This window comes from Cnephaeus nilssonii (assembly GCF_951640355.1).
Source record: "Cnephaeus nilssonii genome assembly, chromosome: 11".
In the NCBI taxonomy this organism is placed as follows: domain Eukaryota; kingdom Metazoa; phylum Chordata; class Mammalia; order Chiroptera; family Vespertilionidae; genus Cnephaeus; species Cnephaeus nilssonii.
In genome coordinates, this window is record NC_137082.1 from 11,045,234 (window position 1) to 11,069,066 (window position 23,833).

Sequence of the window (23,833 nt, forward strand, 5' to 3'; positions counted from 1 at the left end):
GCGGCCGCGGCGCGAGCCGGAGCCCGCCGAGGCCACCGAGCCCGGGCGCGCCACCGCCGTGCCGCCGCCACCCGCCCGCCGCTGCTACCGCCCGGCCCCCGAGCACGCCGGCCCCGCGCGCGCCTCGAGGCCGAGTCAAGGTAAGCCGCGCGCCGCCCTGCGGCCTGGCCCTCGGTCCGCGCTCCTCCCGCCGAGCCGGCCCCAAGGCACATTGTTGTTTAAATTGCCAGCCCTCCAACCACACACGCTCCTTTGCATACTCTGGGGCTGACGGGCCGCCCGCCCCGCTCGAACCGCTCCCCGGCTCTGCTCCGGGGGCCAGGCGCCTCCTCCTGCAGCCCGAACCCCGCTCCCCGCTCCCCGCCTCGGGAGCCCGCGGAGCCCAGCGAGCCAGCCTGGCCGCCGGAGCTTCAGCCGCTCATGGCATCTCCCTCCACCCCGCCCTCAGCGAGAACCGAGCTTCTCCCATCCCTGGAACTCAGCCTTTCCTCCCCCCTGCCCCCCGCCGGCCCCCACGCACACCCCTAAAGCCTGGGACGAGCCTTCTGCCAGGTCTATCCACCCATCGCTAGGGGAAGGCGGGGGGCAGTTTGGGGGGCGGGAAGCATGCACCGCACGAGTGAAAGTCTGCCTCTGCTGTGCAGTCCTTCCTCCCCAATATGCCAGCTCCCCTCCTATCCCGATCACGGAGTCCTCCCTCCACCACCCTCTTCACTCAGTCGCAGCGCCTGGTCAGCACGACCTCTTAGGAGCATTCTGAGCCCCAACTTACATGATGGTAGAAAATGGAAATCCAGAAAGCTGCGAAAAGATTTTTTTTTTAATGCAATGAATGGGGAATAGTTCTTTGAGCACCCTTTTATTCACCTCTTTCCTCTGAGCTGCCTGACTGACTGACTTCCCCTCCCCCCAAACTGGATGCCTGTCTGCTGGAAAAGGCGCGATTGCTTCTCTTCCTCTTCTGCCCAAGATCGGGCACTAAGATCGAATATCCTTTTAGCCACACACACCCACACTAAGTCTTCTTGATGTTCTGCATTCACCAATTCCTCTGGACAGTTCTTGCCGTAACCCCATTTCTCAGACAAAGGCTTAGGAGGGAAAAAGAACCAAACTGTTCCCAGTGTTTGCCATTTTAATGCTGTCCATCCCCACACACCCAACTCCTATTCCTGATGCTTCTCGTGCCAGTGCCTTGAACCTTCAAAATGAAAAAAGAAAAAAAAAACTCATGGGGAGCTTGATACAGTTTCTTTAGAAATCTGCATTGTTGCTTCTGGTTTATGGCCATGAAAATACCAGCCCCCACCCAAAATGCACCGCAGCCAAGTCGGCTAAAGGCTATGAGTGTTTGGAGTCAGTAGGGGGCGCATTCTCTGCACTGGGTAAGGCTGCAGAGGGGGGGAAGGGCCCCAGAGCTAGAACAGGATGTGCTTCACAGCGCCTTCTACAGACCATGGGAAAATGGGCCTAGCAAGACACACTGCACTCTTAGTTGGTGAGCTGACAGCAACATGGCGAAGGATTGAGTCAAGAGCAGTGATTTTTTTTATATCTTTTAAAAAATCCACCCTGCATTTTAGAAGTTCTTTTACTTTTCAAAACTGTTGACCCTCAAACAATCTACTTTAGTTCTTGATGAATCACCTTGGCACATCCTTGGTACACAGATTTCCCCTTGTCTGGAATTCTTCCACCTTAAACTTGGAATCATTGTCACCATATCTTTCCAAGGTCAGATGGTAAAGGGAAAAGCTTAAAACCTAAGAGTTTAAGCTTTGGGGTATTGCTGATATCTCCCTTCTTGATGGCCCAAATCTTTCCAACTCTTTGAGAGTTAATCATTCTTTAGATATGGTAGATGTTAGTGGGGTAGTAATTTTCATAAGCATGTAGATGGGTGTCATGATTTGCAAAGCCTTGTTGGTAAACATCTAGCCCACATTGAGTTCTCCGTTATCAAACTCAACAGTTGATTGTAAAATTTTGTTTTCTTTCAACTTTGGGATTGTAATTGCCATTCATTATCTTAGTAGCCAACCACCTTTGCAAAAGTGTTGACACTGGTCTTTGGTGAACACTCACCTTCTTAGGGTGTGTTGATTGCTATAGATTTTATTCTTGTTATTTCCATAGGTGTGAGATGCACAATGCGAAACCTGGGCCCCAGCTATTGCACCATGATGCACAGGGTTATACTTTTGTACTGAACTAGATAGGTAGGTAGTCTAGTGGTTGTGCCCTGCACTACCATTTTGAGGATCTGGACTCCGTTTCTGCTTTGCTCTTTGGACCACATTATCAATTCACACCGGTGGGTATATTCATTTTGGAGAGTGGGAACTGCAGCAACAGGGAAGCCAGAGACTTCTTCCTCCTTGGTCACCACCAAAGCCAACACTTCCAAAATTTTAGCCTAGCCACATTCCTCAAGGAACCGGTTAGAGATGGTTGCATTTGTGGGTTCAATGACTTATGACTTGTTTAAGAGAAAAATTTTAATGTTTTGTAGTCTGCACTCTTAACATAAAGTATGTTAAGTTCTCAGTTATGCTCTTTTGGTGATCCAATCTCAAGAGTTGTTAAGCTTCTAAAAACCTTAAAGGTTCTCTGATCAGAACAGGCTTTTCCATGAACATGTACTTGCTACCAAAGATTGGCTGGTTGTTGATACTCAGGGGTACTTCAGGTATTTTATATAGATACACCAAAATAAATTTATGGGGAAATAAATTGTTGTATTATTTGATACATAGTTGACCACTTTGGTGCTTAAGGGAGACTTTTCACTGGACATTTGCTACCAAGTAACATTTTGGTGAGTGAAAAAAAAGGAGGCAGTTACATTCAGGTATTCCATTATGAACTTAACTATCTTGCTTTTAAATTATTTAGTAATTACAAGAATCAGATATTTAAACTAAATGGGTATTGTTTGTAAGTTTTAAATACTGTTTAGTATTTGTTAAACAAATATTTTGATCTGTATTTGGTTTTTGATATATTGTTACACATAGTTTTAAATGAGTAATTTGAAGACAATTTCTTATTTGAGGGTATGTTTGAGATGAAATTTTTAAAGATTCTATATTTAAGATACAGTGATGACATTATTGGTAATAGCCGTTTTTTCCCCTACAGTTGCTGTGAGCTCTTAGAAAAGGATTCTGTGGCTTCAAAGATTTCCCTGCTTTGACACTCAAAAAAAAAGGTCAAAACAGTTGGGCTTGAAGGCTAGAATTTAGGTAAATTGTGAGGGTTCATTAAAGTATAGTAAAAAGCTTCAATTAATTTGAGGGTGGGAATGGGTATCCTATCCTATTTAATTGAACATTAAGTAGAAATTCCTTCTTTATCTTGGCCCTTGTTGAAAATTTTCTAAGACTACCTTACCAGAGGTTGCTGTACATTATACAAACTAAATTTTTGATTTGGGTTCTTACAGTCTATAGAAAATATAGGTGATTGGGCTGTGAATCTAAAGACTATTCCCTCCTCGCCTTACCTATCTGGAAGTCATTGGTTTTAAACATACCACTGTTCATTTGTTTTGCTTAAATTTCTCTTTTTCTTCTTAAGCCAAAGTGCAGGAGAAATTCCAAAACTATTTATATTAAAATAAACATCACCATATTGAACAGATTGTCAAGTAAATTCTCAGTTACTCTTATTTTGATGACCCAATCTCAAGAGTTGCTAAGCTTCTAAAAACTTTAAAGATTCTCTCATTAGAATAGGCCTTTCCATGAATGTGTACTTGCTTGCTCCCAAGTCACCAACCAATAAATAGGGTTTTATCAAGTAAAGTGGCCTTTGATTTTCATTATAATGTACATACATTTATTTATCATTTATATTTGATTACTAAAAGCTTGATTAAGATATACTGTGGTTTTGCTTTCCTTGTAACTACTAACAAATTTTGAAGAATATCTATTAAAAATCGTATATTTTGAAATTTTAAATATTCAGCAATCTGTTGTTTGATATATTTAAGATGTACACATTCTGACTACACATTTAATTGAAAATTACAATTTAATAAGGAAGATAGAGCTGTTATAAAAAGTGGGAACTAATAGAGAAAAGATAAAATAAAATCTTAAGAATTTAAGTGTATTTTTTTCTTTTGAGAAATATATAAATACCAGAATTGTATAAATTGTAATAGACCTTGGCAGAGTAATTCCATTAATACGTGTGTGTGTACACACACAAAAGACAGCCTGCTGTTTTAGACTTGGAAATGAAGGGCAGAGAAAAAGATATCAGAATTAAACATTGTGGAGGTTTTTAAATAACCTGTTTAAGTCTTAGTGAAATAAACTTTTTAAAAACGATGTGAAAGTACAAAAACATTTTTTATTTTATAAGATCAGAAATTTTTTTATATTTACATCAAGTTGCCCAATACTGTTGCATAATAAGCTACTTGTTCAACCTCGACTTAAGGTGACAGGAGTTTCACCTTAAATGAATGTCTTAACCCTGTTAGGTCTTCCAGAAGGTAAAATAATTTCCATGAAAGTTTAACTTTCATTTACCTGTCTAAAATGGCATGAAGATTAAGAAAAATGCCGTTCCCTTTATAAATAATTTAATTATAGTTTGATGTGTTATTAGCATCACATAAACTTTCACAGTTTCCCTTCTTTCATTTGTAAGAGCTCATGGTATTAAATCTGGAGCAAATGCCATATTTTACTGATGTGCACCACTATCAGTTATACATATTATATTGTTAGTTTGGAAACTTGGCATTTGAAACTGTTATGAACCAAAGTTCCACACTAACTGAATTAATATTTTGGTTGTAAAGGCTGTTTCTTGTTTATACATTGGCACTTACCACCTTGATTTTTGAGACACTTTATAAGAGAAGCCATCTATGTTTTGCCCACTTTAATGGCCATGGTTCCATCATGACTTCATGGTTTTTTATTTGCCTTTTATTTTTTTACCTTGTTGAAAAATGATAGGAAGGATATGATTATGTTTCTTCACTCTCTTAGTGCTTCTTATACCTGTGTTTTGGTCAAGACCTCCCTTTGATTTCTGTCAGGTTAGGGATCAGCTTAAATGAGAATCCATATTCTGCTTCATTGGGAGGAGAAGACTCCCTTCACATGTTACCAGGCTTCTCAAATTGGGATGTATATTATACACACACACACTCTCTAGAGGCCCGGTGCACGAAATTTGTATACTCGGGGTGGGGTCTCCCTCAGCCAGGCATGCACCTTCTCGCTGTCTGGGAGCCCTTGGGGGATGTCCGACTGCCGTGGAGGCAAGGAGAGGCTCCCGCCACTGCGCTCGCCAGACGTGAGCTTGTCCTCTGGCTGAGCAGCGCTCCCCTACCACCAGGTGGCAGCTCCTGCATTGAGCGTCTGCCCCCTGGTGGTCAGTGCGTATCATAGCGACTCGTTGTTCCGCCATTCGGTCAATTTGCATATTAGCCTTTTATTATATAGGATAATATATGTGAACCTGGTTATGTGGGGCTGTGTGTGTGTGTGTAAAGTTACAGGTAAAATGTGATCAAACTGTTTAAAGTGCCAGTTTTGACTGAGTATACATTTTTTTCCTAATCAGTGTAAAATGCAAAATTCTTAGCACTATTTCTGTTCTGGGTTCCCTCATTTCCATTTATGTATTCCTGTCCTATACCTTAGTTCTTTAAGATGCACTCACAAGCTTCCTTGTTTTTATTGATCCCTAGCATGGTTCCAAGAGAGCAGCTAAAGAATTCTAAAATCTTAAGAATTTCATCAGTGTTTCAGAAATAAAGGAGAGCATAAAAGATTTTGGTTAATACTTTTCTAAGAGAAGACTTTCCTGAACAGATACTACAATTTAAGGTTTAACTCAAAAACATGCACATCATCTATAAGAGGCTCATCACTGTTTGACTAGCCCATAGAATTGAAAATAAATTTCTTCACATCCTAATTCCCTCTTCAGTAGGGATAGGTAGATCTGTAATTGAGTTGTTCAACTTTGGGTTGTTTGTGTTTATGTTACATTTCTCATATGACTTAGTTGATTCCTTTAATAAGGATGAGTGTAAAGACTCCCTTGCTGGCCTTTGTGGTATTATCTATATCTATATATATCTATATATATATATATATATATATAAAGGCTAAGTGTCCATCTTTCCCTCCAACTGGTAGCTATGATGCGCACTGATCACCAGGGGGCAGATGCTCAATGCAGGAGCTGCCAGGACGCCCACTGGCCATTTAAAAATAAACAGCAGCATGGACCTGGAGCTGACAAACCAACACTTGGCTTCCCCCAAGTGGGACACAGGCCCCGCCACCACCCCGGAGCGACACCCCACCAAATCACAGCCAACACTGTCAAGACCCCATGGCGCAAAATGTGGCCTACAGCCCAGCCCAGCCCAGCCCAGCCCAGAACGGTCGCTGTGGGCACTGGATAATGACATCATATAGCAACGCCCAGCTTCCTCTCCCTAGCGACTAGCCTTCTTGGAGTTTCTTCAGCCCAGGAACCGACTTGCTTTATAGCCAGGTGCAAACATTTTACAGTTTAACCAAATGTTTGTGAAGCGATTTCCTGTTCCTCGTCTCACTTGATCCTCACAGAAGTCTTGGAGTAGGTAGATAGGAGATTTGGTAGAATCATGTTTTCATTAGCCGGAAAATGGGGATTTAGAAAGTTTAGAAACTTGACCCTACTGAAAAGAAGTAAGAAATGGTGGACCTTGAAAATGACTTGTTTTTCTCACTGCGCAGAATATAGTCAAACACTGCTACAGTTAAATATTTTACCCTTTGTTTTCCCTGCGTGATCTACAATCATAATCTGCTTCATGTTGATATTTACTGCTGTGTTGCTGACAATTACCTGAAAGAGAAGTTGGGGTGCTTCACTGGGCTCGAAAAAATTTAGCTAAATCAGAAAGCAGGTCTAATTAAGCAAGTTTATATATATAAAAGGCTAAGTTGACTCACACATGTGCGATACATATAAAGCTCTCGCTGGCGCCAATTGCACACGTGTGTTTCGATCTGTCATTGTCGATCGTAAATTTGGTTGTTTTTGTTGACATTCTGAAGCCCAAAGAAAGCGGCATCGTGGACAGAATATGTCTGAAGACCAACTATTGCCACAACGTACCTCTGAAGCCGAAAGAAGCCGGCGGCGTCGACAGAATATGTCTGAAGAACAACGATTGGCACGACGTATCTCTGATGCTGAAAGACAGCGACGTCGTCGACAGAATATGTCTGAAGAACAACGATTGGCACAGCGTATTGCTGAAGCTGAAAGAAGCCGGCGTCGTCGACAGAAAATGTCTGAAGAACAGTCATCGACAAGTACTTATTTATTAAATATTTATTAAGATATTAAAATGTTCTAATTAATTGCCTTTCAATGTGCACAAATCTGCACTGGGCCACTAGTAAAATAATATTGATGGCTTGCCTGTTTTATTTTTCAAGTACTTTATAAACCATTCTCAATTCTTTCAGGACTGTCCTTGTTTCAGGGAAATTAAGGCAATACCACGTGCAGTCATGAAATGAGCCCCCAGAATACGTCTGAGCTGGTTCCCAGGCCTGTGCTTGGAACACTGGCTTTTATAATGCTCCTGTGAGCTGTTTGGTTAATGAAGGCTCAGATGAATGCTTCATAACTTCATAGTGATGTTCTGTGCTTGTATGTCAGCTACTGCCCAAGGATCCCAAATGGGCTCCACAGTTACACCCCCACCAGGACAGTGTAGATGAAAATTGTGATGGTAGTGGTTAGTTGAAGTAGCATTTGTCTGGTTTGAAGTTTACCTGTATGAGGATCTAAAAAGAAAGTTTGGGTTTGGTCCTGTTTTCCCAATATTTTGGTTTAGGGCAGTCTTTTGTTCCTTCTCTCCTGTGAGCAGTTATTTTTGCTTAGACAGATAATTGCTGGTTTTTGCCCTTCTGCCATTTCTGTCTTTTTCTGAACTCTTTATACTGCATTTAAGAGCTCGCGGAAACATGTGCTCCCCTTGAAAATCTGTAAAGCTTTCCTTTTCTGGCGAAAGCTGGCAACAATTGAGAAACCTGCACGAGTGGCATCTTTTGAAACCTGGTGTATCTGAAAAAACTTCTGTCTAGTGGAAATATGGCAAAATGTATTAAACTTTTAAATTGGAAGTACCAATTTAAGTCAACAATTACAATTCTTATTCTTGTGAAAGGTGAATAGAGACTTGGAGTGTCCTTAATGTAAGGTGTGCTCAGAATCCTGATTCAAGATCATTAGACTTAAAATCAAGAAAAATAAAAACAAAACGTTTCTGCAGAAAATATGGGGATTGACCATTAAATGTCAAAACCTGCTATAAGAATAATGTTTTTACTACAGTGAATGCTTTGGTTAAATCTTGACTTTAGGAGATGAGTTAGAAAAACTTGATAATTTAAATGTATTATTTTATTTTTCAAGAATGGTAAGAAAAGTACATTCCCCATTACTATGGGAAAGTTATTTCCACCGCTTTGATAAATCATGGAAAAATTTTTAAGGGGTTGAAAATAAGCTACTTTTGTCTTACGCCATTTAGATGCAAAGGCTAGCCGCATACTTCTGGAATGATTCCAGAGGGCATATCTGGATGTCCTCTTAGGCCTGGTGTGAATTGGCTTCCTTTTTTCACATTTCTTGTAAGTCAGGTTTTCCACCTGTATTGACAGCAAGCAGCTCTATGGAGTTCTTACGTAGATAGCAAAGTGTTGGAATCATGTCCTGCAATGTGTCCCTCCTTTGCTGGAATGCCTATTTTAAAAGTAGTAAATTGGGAAATGCTCTCCATCTCATATTCCCTAAAGCTAGATTGGGATGTTAGAGATATTCTCAATCTTTTCTTATTAAACAGTAAGGCATCTTTCTCCCTTTCAAATAAATGTTCTGTGAACTCTTGTTTATAAAATTAAGGGTTGCAGGTGAGGGGAGGGAGGTCACACCTCTGGTTGCAGTTGCTCAGCTTTCATCACATCCCTCAGGCGTCATCTTCCCCTCCATCCAAATTCATATCTTAGAGTCTCTCGGCAGTAACTTAGACAGAAGTGACCCTGAAAACTATTGGTTCCATTGCTGTTCTAGGAATTCTGGTGGTCATAGTTAGGATTCTTGTCTGAAATCTCAAAGTAACAGGATAAGCAGCAACATAATAGCATTTTCACTAGTCTCTTAGTCTGAAAGTCTTCTTAAAAGAGGAGTGACTCACATTTTTAAAATAAATATGCAAAATCTATATCACACTTTTATGTCTCTATATAATTGTAAGTAATGTAGGTTTATTTTGGGTATTTGCAGATGTTCTATTGCATAAGAATTTTAAGTGCCACAGCTTTGTAAAGTTAAGGATATGCTTTCTCTGACATGAATGGTTCACACACATGTATTAAAATACTATATGTATATGTGTAAGTTTGAATGCACATTATAATGTGTACAAGAACAGATGAATGACAAACACAGCTGATTCTCAGGAATAATAATAGTTCGTGCTTGTTAAAAGATTATACTCTGGTGTGAACTCATTCTTTTCAAAGTGATTTTCCCGGTATCTGATCTGGTTTAAGGTAATAATGACAATTGCTTTTAAGTATTAACTGGCATCATCTCATTTAATCCTCTGACATTTGGTTATACCATAAAAAAACACACACACACAACAGACCTCCGGAAGTTAAGTAACATTTTTAGGGTCACAAAAATAGTAAGAGGCAGAGCAAGTATTTAAACACAGATCTGTCCAGCCTTAGGGCTGTATTCTTAGTCACTGTATCATATCATCTTTCTTTTTTGGCAGAGGAAAGCTTTATTGTGCTTGTCACCTTCTTGTTACAGAAGTTTGAAGTTATGATATTTTACATGTGGCTGATAGCTAAATTTTTGTCCATGAAAGCAAATTTTGATGTAGGCTGTAGGTTTTACCCTTGAACCTTCTTTCTCTGTCCTTTTGTTAATGCTTCAATATCATTACCTTATACCTAAGACTCTGGTGATCTTGCAGACCTTTCAGATTGAGTAGGTCTGGAATGGCTGTTATCTTTTTTTGTACCACTACATACTCTAGAATCATTTCAGTTTTGCAAAACTAAAAGAAAGTTGAACTTCTTGTTAAAGAATCCCCACTGGATTGAAGTTAAGGCAGAGTTAATTGGAGCCTTCGATATTGACACAGTGAGATATAGCAGGTTCTTGAATAATATTGTTTTGTTCAACAATCAACATGGTTTCAGATGAGAAGTCGATGTTGGAATAACTTAACTCCTGTTTATGTCAGTTAGCTCTGTGGTCAAATTGGTTCTGTTCTACATCTTGTCACTGCAGTTCCAAGAATCTACCAAGGATGACTTTAAATGAGGACTTACTACATACTACTGTTCCCTGGCCTCTTGGATTGGAGCAGATTTGCCAGAAAAGTGAACTCTCTGCTAAGATTTTTTTTTAAGTACTTAACAGTTCGAGGACATTCATATATGACCATAGAGTCACTCATTCAACATTGTCCAACATGGTCTGGAAATTTGCGTTTATTTATGTATCTCCTGCTTGTGTTTGTGAGGGTGTTTCTAGAAGAGATTAGCATTTGAATTGGTAGGCTGAATAAAGGAGATCCATCCTCACCAATGTGGGTGGGTGTCTTCCAGTCTTTGAGGGTTGCATAGAACAGGATGGTGGGGGAAGGGGAATTTACTCTCCTATCTTGACCTACCCCTAGACTTTGGCACTCTTGGCCTTTCCTCTCGGACTGGGACCTACACCATTGCTCCCCTGGTTCAGATCAAGACTGTATTACACCGGCTTTCCTGGGTGTCCAGCTTGCAGATGTCAGATCATGGCTCCATAGTCTCAAGAGCCAATTCCTATGATGAATCTCCATTGTTACATTCTGTTGGTTTTGTTTCTCCAGAAAACTATAACTAACAAAACATATTAAGGATACATGAAGGCCCAGAAACTGTATTTTGTGTCAGGGGTACACAGATGAATAAAGAGATAGGAAAATGTAGTGGTTAAAGCCAGAGACATTGTCATAGGACAACCTGAGTTCAAACCCCAATTTTGTCCTTTGTCCCCTGCATGACCTTGCTTGCCTGTACCTCCCCATAGCCTGTTTCTCTCTTCTCCCAAAATGGTGATAATGAGACAGGCAAGTAAGCCAGAATAAGAAGAATAGGGAAACTGAGACACTTAAACAGTAGTTTGCAGCCATCTGGTAAATCCTATCTTCCCTAAACCTAGGACGTTCCTCCCCAACCAGAAGGTAAATAGCTTAAATCACTTAGGAAGACAGCAAAAGTCCAATTAGTGCCATTTGCCAACCACACCCAAGGACAGATGAAGTTAAGAGAATAAATCTTATTTTGGTACTTTAGCATAAAGCAGATTCTTCCCTAAATGCCCAGCCTTTAAACCCCTCAAAATGGCCTGCGGACTGAAGGGTCCCAGGTTCAATTCTGGTCTAGGGCACATGCCCAGTAGGGGGCATGCAGGAGGCAGCTGATCAGTGATTCTCATTAATGTTTCTGTCTTTCTCTCCCTTCGCCTCTGAAATCAATACTAATATATTTTTAAAAAATAAATAAAACCCCTCAAAACAAAGGGCCCACCCAAGGTCTTCCAGGAGCATGCCCACGCCCCCCACCCCTTCCCAAGGGTAAGCATCTCCTAAGCTCTAAGGGACCCCATGAGGTTTGCAACCAGGGCAGCAGTGGGCAGCAGCAGTTCATACCAGGCAAACCCCTGAACCTGTTCCCAAGGCCCCTTTTTCTCTGACTCCTTAGTGGGCTCATTTCCCCCACCTAGTTCTCCTGTTATCCTAGGCCCTTTCTTGTTTCACTGTCCTCAGCTTTAATAAATGTCCTCTAAAATTTACCTGGGCTCGTGTTGTGAAATTTTTTCTGCACAACGTCAAGAACCCACATACTACCAGCTGGCCCTAGGCAGACGTGCTCAGAGCCACATCCCCTTTCCAGTAATAATAATGATGGGGCTGTTGTGCAAATTAAGTGAAGCTTAATTTGTAGGGCATTTGACAATAGTGATCATACAGCACATGCACAGTAAAAAGCAGCTGCAATGGTTTGTATCGAACTATAACTTGGTTGATTCATCAGAAGTAGATCCTGGGACAAAGGGGATTATTAAAAAGTGACGAGGGTGGGGAGAAGGAAAAGGGACTGGGGATGTTACTGGACTGGAACCAGGATGGAACAGGTCTGCGTTGGGCCTGGGCCACAGGTAGTGTGGATTCTTGACTTCATCAGGAAAGATTTCACAATACGAGTCTCAATGATTCTGAGAGTATGTTTATTAAAGCTGGGGACAGTGAAACAAGGACGGGCTTAGGATAGAAGAAGCAACAAAAGACAGCCTAGGAGGTGGGGCTGCTTTGACTCTAGAAATGTTATAGGAAAGAAATGAGCCTATGCAGGGCTGTCTTGATTCACTGAGAAATAAGTCACAGTGACAGAAGTGAGCCAAGGTCAGGCTGCTGTTGACTCACTGAAGAATCAGAGATGGCCTTGGAGACAGGTTCAGGGGGTTAGCCCAGGACAAACGGCCCCTGCCCATTGCTCCCCTGGTTGCAAATCTCTTGGGTGCCCTTAGAGTTTAGGAGATGCACGCCTGAGAGGGAAGGAAGGCATGGATGTGCTCCCTGGAGAGACCACCAAAAATTGTAATTATAAAATATGTATAACAATATTTTAACTGCTTTTAAGTGTACAGTTCTGTGACATTAAGTACACTCACATTGTTGTGCAGCCACAACCATCATCAATCTCCAGAACTTTTTCGCTTGCAAAACTGAAACTATACCAATTAAACAATAATACCCATTCACCCCTCCCCCAGCTTTTGGCAACTACCCTTCTACTTTCTGTCTCTGTAAATTTCACTACTCTTAATGTCTCATAGGAGTGGAATCATACCGTGTTTGTCCTTTTGTGACTAGCTTCTTTTATTTAGCATGTCTTTGGGGTTCATCTATGTTTCCAGTAGCCACATTTAAAAAAAAAACCAAGAAATTAAAATATTTTAACTCAGTATATCCAGAGTATTGATATTTTAAAATCAATATTTTTGTAAAGATATTTATGAGATACTTGGCATATTTTATACTAAACCTTGGAAATCCTGAATATGTTTTAAATGGGGAAAGGACTTGAACAGACAATTCTGCAAAGAAGATATGCACAACTGGCCAATAAGCATGTGAAAAGAGGTCAACAGCAAAGGTGTTGATGAGGATGTGGATAAATTGGAATTGTATACTGTTGGTGGGATGTACTGGTAAAGGTAGAGCTGCTATGGAAGCATAGAATTATGTGATATGACAACAAGATCTGGAAAAGATCCTTGTACAGCCATGTTCATGGTGGTTTTATTCACAATAGCTAAAAGGTAGAAGCAACCCAGGTATCCATTAACAGTGAAGGAATAAGCAAAATGTGTATACATAGCTGGAATATTATTCAGGCTTAAAAAGGAAGGAAATTCTCACATATGTTGTAATATGGATAAACCTTGGGGACATTATGCCAAGTAAAATAAGCCAGTCACAAAAAGACATAGTTTATTATTCTATTTATATGAAGTACTTAGAGTAGTCAAAATCGGACAAAGTAGAATGGTAGTTGGCAGATGCACAGAGGGAGGGAGAAATGGAGAGTTATTGTTTAATATGAAAAGAGTTCTAGCAATGGATGGTAGTGATGATAGCACAGTATTCTAACTATTCAATACTTTTGAACTATACACATATAAAATTTACCATCTTAATGGTGTTTATGTGTATTTTACCACAATATAAGTAATCAAAATAATCAGTTCAGTTCAAACTAAGCACATTTTAAGCTTAATAGCTATTTTGGTAAATATCTACCTTATTGGAAAACACAGTTCTTAAAATAGAAATATACAGAATTTTCAAGCAACATTGGTTTTCTTGCTGCCTGTATAAACACTGAAATAGTTTTTTTTTTTTAAAGGAAAACAAATTTATGTGTGCATAAAAATCTGGAAGGGTAAATATGATCCCAGTGTTAACTATTATTGTCTTTGTGTAAAGCTTCTTTTGTTTATTCTTTGCCTTATCCATATTTTGTAATCATATACTAGGTCTAATTGATGGGGGTGGGAACCAGCTTCCTTAGATACAATTCACCGATTGAAAGTGTACAATTAAATGTTTTTAGTATATTCACAGAGTTTGCAACTGTCACCAGAATCACTTACAGAATATTTTTACTGTCCTACAAAGTACCTAGTTAGTAGTCACATTCTATTTTTGCCTCTAAATCCCCAAGCCCTAGGCAACTTTAATCTCCCTTCTATCTCTGAAGATTTGCCTTTCCTAGACATTTCATGTAAATGGAATGATACAATAAGTGGACTTTTGTGACTGACTTAACAATGTTTTCAGGGTTCATCCATGTTGGAGCATGTATCAATACATCATTCCTTTTTGTTTGTGAATCATATTCCATTGTGTAGATATACAGTATTTTATTTATTCACTTATCAGTTGAAGATTTGGGTTGTTTCTCCTTGGGTATTATGAATACTGATGATAACGTTAGTGTACAAGTTTGTTGTTACTGTTTTGTGGATGTATGTTTTATTTCCCAATTGCTTTTTTAACAAAAATGAATGGAACTTTTGAGGGGAAAGTTGCTGAAGAGGCAGTTACAAGCTGACTAGCCTCCTGTCTAGCCCTGCCCTCCAGGAAAAGGAAAAAAAATCACCAACGCCTCTGCTTTCCCAAGCAAGTTTGGGAAGAACATGCTTTGAGTATTGATAATAAGATGATAAATGAGAAACATAGCATACTTTTGTTTTTTTAAAAAGCTATTTTATTTAAGGATACCAAGGTTATGGCTTTCCTTTTACATGATACTTACCATTACAATTTGAGTAGAAAGATATCTTTCAGATGTGACTATCCAGTGATGTTGGCATCCACGGTGATGGTAAAGAGCACTGTAGGGCAAATGGTCTCAGAGCTGAGTTCTTGTTGCAATTCTTTTCTGGGAGTGATTAGACTATCTAACCAGAGATGAGTGTACATTCTTGATCTCTTGATCACCACTTGAGCTAGTTTGGCTAACATTTTAACATCACTTCATCCTGGGGATTGAAGTTCTAGCCCTTTTTGGATATACATATGTAACATGCTGCTGTTCACTTTTAATTAATGTCAGAGATCAGAGCTTCATCCGTGGGAGTAAGGAGTGCTGCATCCTAGATCTGGATATAAGTGTGAGATCCAGTTCTGACACTGACAAACTGATCATCTTTGGACCAGTTGCTTCACCTCAGTTGCTAATATGTAAAGTGTGAAGAGTTTAGATTAGACATCCCGTAGGTTCTTTCAGTGATTCAAAGTGCTGCTTTTCCGTAACATTGCAGTTGGTATTGTGACTTGAACTATGAATCGCAATCTCTTATCTTTCCTAAGGCTTGTACTGGACATTGGTTCTTTTTCATTTTGCAATCAGAATGTTCATGCTCCTTCAATTGAGGAGATAACTTAAAGAAAGCTGATGTTACTTCCTTTCTAACCAGACATGGGTTCAGCATAGAATATATTTTTTCCACTAGTTGAACCAGCTAATGCTGATAAGACAGCACATATGCACAAAAAAAAAAAAAATTATTTGGGTGATCATATGTGTGAAGTGCCTGCCACTAACACAAATACACCTTTCAGGAGCATTAATTTAAAAATAATATCCAGAATGAGAGAAGTATTATCCCACTTGACATTCTGATTATATCACATATGGAATATCAGTTAATTCGGGTCATCAAAGAGATTGACAAGCTGGAGCCTATCCATTGGTTTACTTATGCAATAGCAAAAGGAATGGTGAAAAGAACTGAGCATGGTTAACTTGGAGAAGGGAAAAACTTGGGAAGGAGGGAGGAGATGTCTTAAAAACTTTAGGCTGTTATGTGACTAAGTGATTAGACTTCTGTAGTTGACCTGAGAGTTGTAGGCAGTTTACAAAACCTTGTAAAGAGTAAGCTTGTGAACAGAGCTGTCCAGTGTGAATCGAGCGGCCTGGTAGGGTTTGTGCTTCCCTCCTTTGAGGTGATCAGACATAGAAATAGTCTCTGAGAGCCCGGTTGTTTGTGTAAGGAATTCACACATTTGTTTATAAAAAGTGGGTAAAAGTATTCCTATGGCCAATTATTTTCATACAGAATGCTCTATTTAGGTAAATATATTCACTCTGCCTTCATAAATATAGTCTAACCGACCAAAGAAATAGTTATAAAAACTTAATTATATGGAATTTAATCATTGATTTGGTTAAAAATTGAAGAAAATCAAAGGTGTGTTTTTTATCCTGAATTAGAGGCAATTTGTATTTGATATTTTACTCAATTATTTGGGTGGTGTGTTGATTTTATTTTCATTATCAAACAGGCTAGTAAAAGTCAATGCAGTTAGCAATTAAGCATAAAAGAAAACAGAAATTGGTTACATTTCCTTCCTGCTTCTTGCCTTTGTTAACAGTGTTCCAGTATGATGATCCTGAGCAATGTAAGTGATGTTCATTTTTTAGATTTAGCTTTGGTACAAGTGTTTCTTCATTTGCAAAATAGTTTCTAATTTTCCAGGGTTTTCCAAGTACCCCCCCTTTTTAGGCTCAACACTACTACACATTGAGAGAAGAGACTACACTTTCTTTTCTTACCTCTGTCATGCTGTACAGTTTTAACTGCTAATCCAGAAGAGCATTCTGCCCCTGGGATAGTCAGACAGTTACTTGTTCTGTGGTATTTGGGACTTGAGAAAGAGAGAAGACAGAGCTGCCTTTCTGTGAAGAGCTTCTGGCATCTGGAAGGTCTTTTACCCAAGTTTATAGGAAGGAAATTGAAAGATCAGCTACTTCTGTTCAGAACTATCCTATCTAATAAAGATGGAATATGCAAATTGACCATCACACCATCACAAAGATGGTGGCACCCATAGCCACAAGATGGCGGTGCCCAGTCCCCTCAGCCCCGCCAGAGTCCCCCAGTCCTTTCAGCCCTGCCGCGGGAGGGGTGGCAGGTGCATGGTGTGGCCAGACCTGCCCTCGGCCCCCCAGCCGCCCAGGGCTGGCCTGAGGCACAGGCAAGCCTCCGATGTCAGCTGCCCGGCCGCCCAGGGCCGCCCGAGGCTCAGGTAACCAGGGCCAGCAGTGGCAGTGCAGAGGTGTGATGGGGCATTGCCTTCCCCTGATCGCTGGGTCGCCTCCCGCCCCTGAGGGACTCCCCCTCCAGTGCATTAATTTTCATGCACCGGCCCTCTAGTGTTTTATAAAAAGATTGAATAGGATGATTGCTTCCAGATTGAATGTAGGTCTGGGATCTTGGGGTGCTCACGTATTGGAGGGTGGTTCCAGCATGGCTTTACAAAGTTTGTTTGTTTTTTAATATATATATTTTTTATTGATTTCGGAGAGGAAGAGAAAGAAATAGGGACATCAGTGATAGAGAATCATCGATGGGCTGCCTCCTGCATGACCCCCCCCCCCCCCACACACACACACACACACACACACTCTGGGGATCGAGTCCACAACTCGGGCATGTGCCCTGACCAGAGATTGAACTGTGACCTCCTGGTTCATGGGTCAGTGCTCAATCACTGAGCCACGCCGGCTGGGCAAGGTTCATTTTTAAAAATACAAATATATAGACCTTTTCATAACTGATTTAATTTAAATACAGACTTAGTGACACCCTTAAAAGCAAATAAGGTGTCTGTGTTCACTTCAGATCCCAGAATAGTCAGGAAAGATAAGCGCATGTTGCTTATAAAAAAGTGTTTATTGATGACCACAATTTTACTTAATGAGTGATGTTGACGGGTATTAAATATGTTGCTGGGTGGGGCGGGGGAGTAGGAGGAAAAGAGAGTGTATGAATATGGGAATGATCTTACTTTTTGCCTAAACTGTTTTTATCTTAACCAGGTCCTAAATGTTTCCACAGAGACATTACAAAATCAGGTGGTGGGCGGGGGGGGGGGGGGGGGGAGATGGGGAGATAAGTACCATCCTGGGTAGCAGTGAAGTAAGTGGTGCTTTGATTCTCTGAGAATTTTCTTAAAATGCCTATTTAAAGAAACTTCAGATTTCTAACTCTTAAACCCCAGTGTGGGTTATAAGGTTGTTATATACTTTCATCAGCATTAATTGGAATACAGTTGACTGCATGGGCCCACACTTACTAGTATATGCAGATTTTTTTTCGATAAATATGTACAGTAACGTAAATATTTTCTACTATAATTTTCTTTATTTTCTTTATCTGTGTTATAAGAATACAATATATAATATTAATATACAAGTGTGTTAATACATATTAACATAAACGTGTTAATCAACTGTTTTTTTTAATACACCGAGTGGCTAAATTATTATGATCTCTGAATGCATAATAATCTGGCCACTCAGTGTGTGTGTGTGTGTGTGTGTGTGTGTGTGTGTGTGTGTGTGATATATATATATATATATATATATATATAAGGCCCAGTGCATGAATTCGTGCATGGGTGGGGTCTGGCCAGCCTGGCCAGGGGGAGGGGACATGGGCGGATGTCCAGCCTGCCTGCTGGTCGAACTCCTGGTTGAGGGGACAATTTGCATATTAGCCTTTTATTATATAGGATCTACACTGAGGGGCCAGATTATTATGCGTTCAGAGGTCATAATAATCTGGCCACTCAGTGTATATTTTATTGATTTTTTTTTTCCAGAGAGGAAGGGAGAGGGATAGAGAGTTAGAAACATTGATGAGAGAGAAACATTGATCAGCTGCCTCCTGCACACCTCCTACTGGGGATGTGCCCACAACGAAGGTATATGCCTTTGACCGGAATCGAACCTGGGACCCTTCAGTCCACAGGCCAATGTCCTATCCACCGAGCCAAACCGGTTAGGGCTCAACTGTTTATGTTTATTATTAAGTCTTCTGGTCAAGATTTGGGAGAGTTCAGTTATACTCAGATTTTCAACAGCACAGGGAGTCAGTGCCCCTTAGTTCCATGTTGTGCAAAGGTCAACTAACTGTACTTCATTTTGAGTTAAGTATCAAGGGTCTGAATTTCTTAAAGGTTAATTTGGGTTGTATTTATTTTTACAGCTTTAAAGACAACATCAAAGTAAAAGCTATGTTATAATCCTTAGGCTTACTGTGGGCTTCCTATAACCATATTTTGATCAGACTAATTATATTTAGGGGGTATTTTCACTAAACTATTGGAATTCTGTTATAGCCCCCAAATTTCCTGCTTTGGTTGATTGCCCACTAGGTCCAGATTTTATGTTTCAGTAGACAGCCACATTGGCATAAGTTTGCATTATGAGCTTAGTTTAGACAAGTAACTGTTTCAAGGAGATATTTGGGGACAGAAAACTTTTTCTTCTTTCTTCGTTTCAACCCAAGCCCCTCCATTTTATTTACTTATTTATTTAAATATTCATCTAAGATTTTAGAAACAAGGGTTTGGAGGGTGGGGTGGGGTTAAAAACCACTGGTTTAGACTAAGCAGCTTATGTTTAGGTGTTACCCTGAAGAAGGATAAACATTCTTCCATGTAACCATCCTTGTCTGGCTCTCAATGCAATATTAGAAATGCTTTCCTTATGAAAATTGTGTTGCTTTTGCTAATATGCATTAGTTGTGACTGGTATATGTTCAGATTGCAGTTCCTGAATACAGAATAGGGCAAAGGGTTGTATTATTATTTATTAATTATTATATTTATTTGTATTACAACTGTAAATGTACTTTTGCCCATCCCTATATTAGAAAGTAGCAGAGTTATACCAGCAAGTGATAGGAACTAGGACACATGATCATATTTGCTTCTGTATATTCTGGTATGTTAAATTAACATGTATTCTTACTAGTAACGGGAACATCATATAAGAATGAATATAAAATATGCAGAATTATGTACTGGAAAATGCCATGCTAGATCCACACTTGTAATAGCTTAAAATAACCTGGAGAGTTTTAATTTGAAGGTTTTTTTTTTTCTCCTGGCTTTATTTATCTGCCTGGTCAAAGGTTTAAGGTTGGGTTTTATGGCGGGGGGGGGGGGTTGGTTTTGTCTCACTTTCTAATGGCACAGTTATTAATGCCTTGTTTTGGTTTGTTTGTTTTTCTACCCCTAAAAATAGGGACTAAATTATACCATCTTTGATCTGGCAGCTTTGCAGAGGGACTATCATATAGACAAGCCCCATTGACTCTTGGTGTGTCAGATCCTACAAACCTTGCCTTGAGCCTGCTAAACTAGCACTATCATTTGTTGGGTTTCCCTTCATCTCTCTGACTCAGAAGATCCTGAGTACACCTGACTAGATCCAAGCCTTTTGGCTGTGCTATATTTTCATAAGTGATTATAATTATGTTCCCCAGTTAATGACCTCTTTCCTTCAGTCAAGTCCACAGTCACTGATCCTGTATCATCATCCTTCTCCTGTACAGAATCAGCCTATATATATTTCCTCACGAGACAGTCTCTCTTCTGCCTTTATTTACCCTCTTAGTAGTTGGAGTAAAGAAGTATTTTTGCTTGGAGGAGAATGAGGTACATGCATTTGATCAGTCTTATATATAATTTATATGGTTGTAATTCATCTGTAGCCGAGGCCTATGGATCTCAGATTTTTATTTCAGTCATCTGACGAAAGCATGTGAGTAGGAGTTTGGCCGAGAATTAGTAAAACTTCAGTGTTTTGGCCCCAATCAGTAGATGAGGGTATAATTTTTGCAAAGATTGATCAGAAAAAAGGAATGTGACTGAATCATTCATTCAACAATAAATATAAATGGTTCTGGAAAAAATTATTTAAGTCTAGCTCATCAGGTGTTACATGCTTACCCAAACGCTACTTATCTTCAGCTCTGTTATTAACACATCAAGTTTTCCCAATTCTTAGAATTTAGAGAATGTTTTACTCTTTCCATATTGTGGTTTTTATTAATGAAACCAGGTCCAAAGGATCTTTCAGAATAACTACATCTTTCTGGTAAACTCCTATTCCGCCGATAGACCCAGTTACAAGTATAATTATTTTGCACAAAATTCCCCATCTCTCCTCTTCTATGTCCCACTGCAGGACTACCAAGACTTATGGTTACAAGTGACATAAACCAAAGCTTAAGCAAAAATGATAATGTGGTTGCTCTTATTTCTGAAAAATTGGAGGATAGTGGGACCGGCTTTCAGGTGCAGGTGGATTGAGGACCTTAAGCAATGTCAGCAGGAATCTATCTCACCCTCTACTTTCTCCGTGTAGTGGCAGGTCCTGACTGCTTTTCAGCATTACAGTAAGCCCCTTTTGAGGCACATGCCCAACTCTGTACTGTTAGTGTCTACTGAGATAAACTACTCTAATTGGTCGGCCTGACTCGTCATATATACTCTGCTCTAAAGGACGAAGGGGCACATCAACAGCAGGGGTGGTTCCAAGAGGAAGTTGGGCACACAAAAACAAAGTAGCTTCTTTACGCCAATGACCTTGTGCCTACTGTGTGCTCTAGATCTGTCCCCTAGAGTTGATGGGCTGTTGAAGGATAAGAATTGTGTGCTGTTAATCTCTATTCCTAGTTTATTGACTGGCAAAGTGAAGGTGCTCTGAAAATTATTGTGAACAGATGAACAATGGTACCATTCTATTAAATTGGATATTTTCCCTTTTTTATGCCATGATCTAAGATGTTTATGGTTTGGCTGAAGGGATCTCTCCTTGGTATTAGGAAAATGGTGCTGACCTTGTGGAAATGGCCATCCTGACAGTCAAGGGTAGCTCAAGAGAAAGGAGGGAAAGTAAGCCCATCTCTACACAATATTTTTTTCAACATTACTGTAAGACATCTTCCTCCCTAAGATTAATAATTAAATATTTTGTTTTTAGCTCTCTTTCTATTCAGGCACTGAATTTCCTAATTATTCTGTTCCTACCCTTCAATCACTTAAGGTTTGGGCACCTTCTCCAGATTTCTGATTCAAAGGGTTTTTGAGGGGTGGAGAGGAGGCCAGGGTAATTGTAAAAGTATTTAACCCTTTGCACTCGCTTGCTTTTTTCTCGATTCCTTTATTCTACTCGGGATTTAATTTTTTAAATACCCCAGATTTTACAAAGCACAGCAGTAGAATAAAAAAACTGGAGTTTCTTTTCATACAAACTTATTTATTTGGATTTTTTTATATTTCAAATTATTGATACATTCAAAGAGTAATTTTAATCTCTATAATTTTTCATGGTGTGATATTTTTTGAAACATTCACCCACATGAAGACCTGGTTTACATTCACATGTTGCGCAAATATAAATCGTCTCTCTTTTTCCTCCTTTGATTTTTCTGTTAGAACAAACAACACAATCTTTGTGTTTTTTGTTAGGGTGAGGTGTGATTATGGAGCTTTCCATCTAAACGTTGCTCTAAGTTAGTGGATAATAATCTACCCCTGGAAGTTAGTGTACCATCTCTGAATTCTCCAACAAGAAGATGTACTAGTTTCCTAATAAATTTCACATGCGTTATCGGTTTTTCATTTTTTCTTTTTTGGCATCAGTTGAGACGACATTTACATTTTACTTGTCCTTTCATGCTAATGAAAACAAGAAAAGATACTGGAAAAATAGACAAAAATCCTCCCCCCCCCCCCCGCGGTGAAACTACGTGTCGAGTGTGGCTCGACAAACGAGCTGCTACCGATGCTAACCGTGTCGAGTCACACTCGACATCCGAGTGCAAAAGGTTAAACAGTAATCAAATAGATAACATTAATGAATCCTGGAGCCAGCCATTGATTTGAAGTTTTTCTCTTTACAGCAATCAGGAGGCTGGAAAAAAATAAGAGTCCTACCTATCACCCATAATAATTGACATTAACTGATGGAGCTTGGTGGAGGCTTTCTTTCAAGGAATCTTTGGCTTGTTTTGTTATAGGCACAGGAAAGCCCAAGAAGTATACACAGTGGCCCCCTAACAGCAGAATCTTTGTAAATGCTTTTGAGGATTCTAACACATGAATGTGTTATTCCAGCTCCAGATGAACAAAGTATTGGAAAAAATGGCCACTGTAAGCACATACGTGGAGGACACCTCCATCTGGGGAAAGGGGCAGATAACGGAATTCCCAAGATTAGAAATGTCATGAAGACAGTTATAATCTTAGCTCAGAATATTCTACATCTTTCAGTATATAAACTTTAACCTGGGTTTCTCCTAGTTGCTAATCATAGAACAATGAACCATTTTTATATAGCACTTTCCAATAAGCAGAATTATTTTGTTTATAAGCCTATTTAATTCAGCCTAAATGAGTAAACTTGAGGTTTACTGTATGGCAGAAATATAACTTTTTATAAATTATGCTTCTTATAATGAAGATCCCTTATGAGCATACTCACTTTTTCAGAACTATAAGTGTATAAATTGGGTACCTACCATGCAGGTACCTACCTAGGTGCTTCATTTGGATGTCTTCAAACAACTGTTAGCTGTGGGTGGGCACTTAGAATGCCTGGTATTTACCATAGAAGAAGGAGTTTTCCTTTATTCTGAGCTGTAGTTTGACTCCCCTGGATGTTTTCTATATGGACGGGTGGCTTCAGTGGTGGCAACATTTCCAAATCTTTGTGTATTTGTTTTGCTGAGATGTTGAGCTACTAATCCAGGATGCAGAGGAAACCAGTAATGGCTGCCTTCTGGGCACATCTCTGCTCTGAAGTGAAGCAAGATTAACTTCCAAAAGTTCTTCTGGTTTTTGACCCACAGAGAGTTTATA

General features: G+C 39.8%; 1 protein-coding gene across 4 annotated transcripts in view; it reads left to right on the forward strand.

The window, feature by feature from the left end:
- Nucleotides 1–5: 5 nt before the first annotated feature.
- ADNP (activity dependent neuroprotector homeobox) overlaps nucleotides 6–23,833 on the forward strand; it is a 39,009-nt gene continuing 15,181 nt past the window's right edge. The window contains exons 1-3 of one of the 4 annotated variants that reach the window (XM_079783889.1): nucleotides 122–140; nucleotides 2,137–5,364; nucleotides 6,217–7,346. In XM_079783889.1, coding sequence (XP_079640015.1) covers nucleotides 7,115–7,346 — 232 coding nt within the window. In that variant the 5' untranslated portion in view covers nucleotides 122–140; nucleotides 2,137–5,364; nucleotides 6,217–7,114. Of the gene's footprint in view, nucleotides 5,365–6,216; nucleotides 7,347–23,833 lie in introns of all 4 variants that reach the window. The other 3 variants (XM_079783888.1, XM_079783890.1, XM_079783891.1) reach the window with 3 other exon arrangements.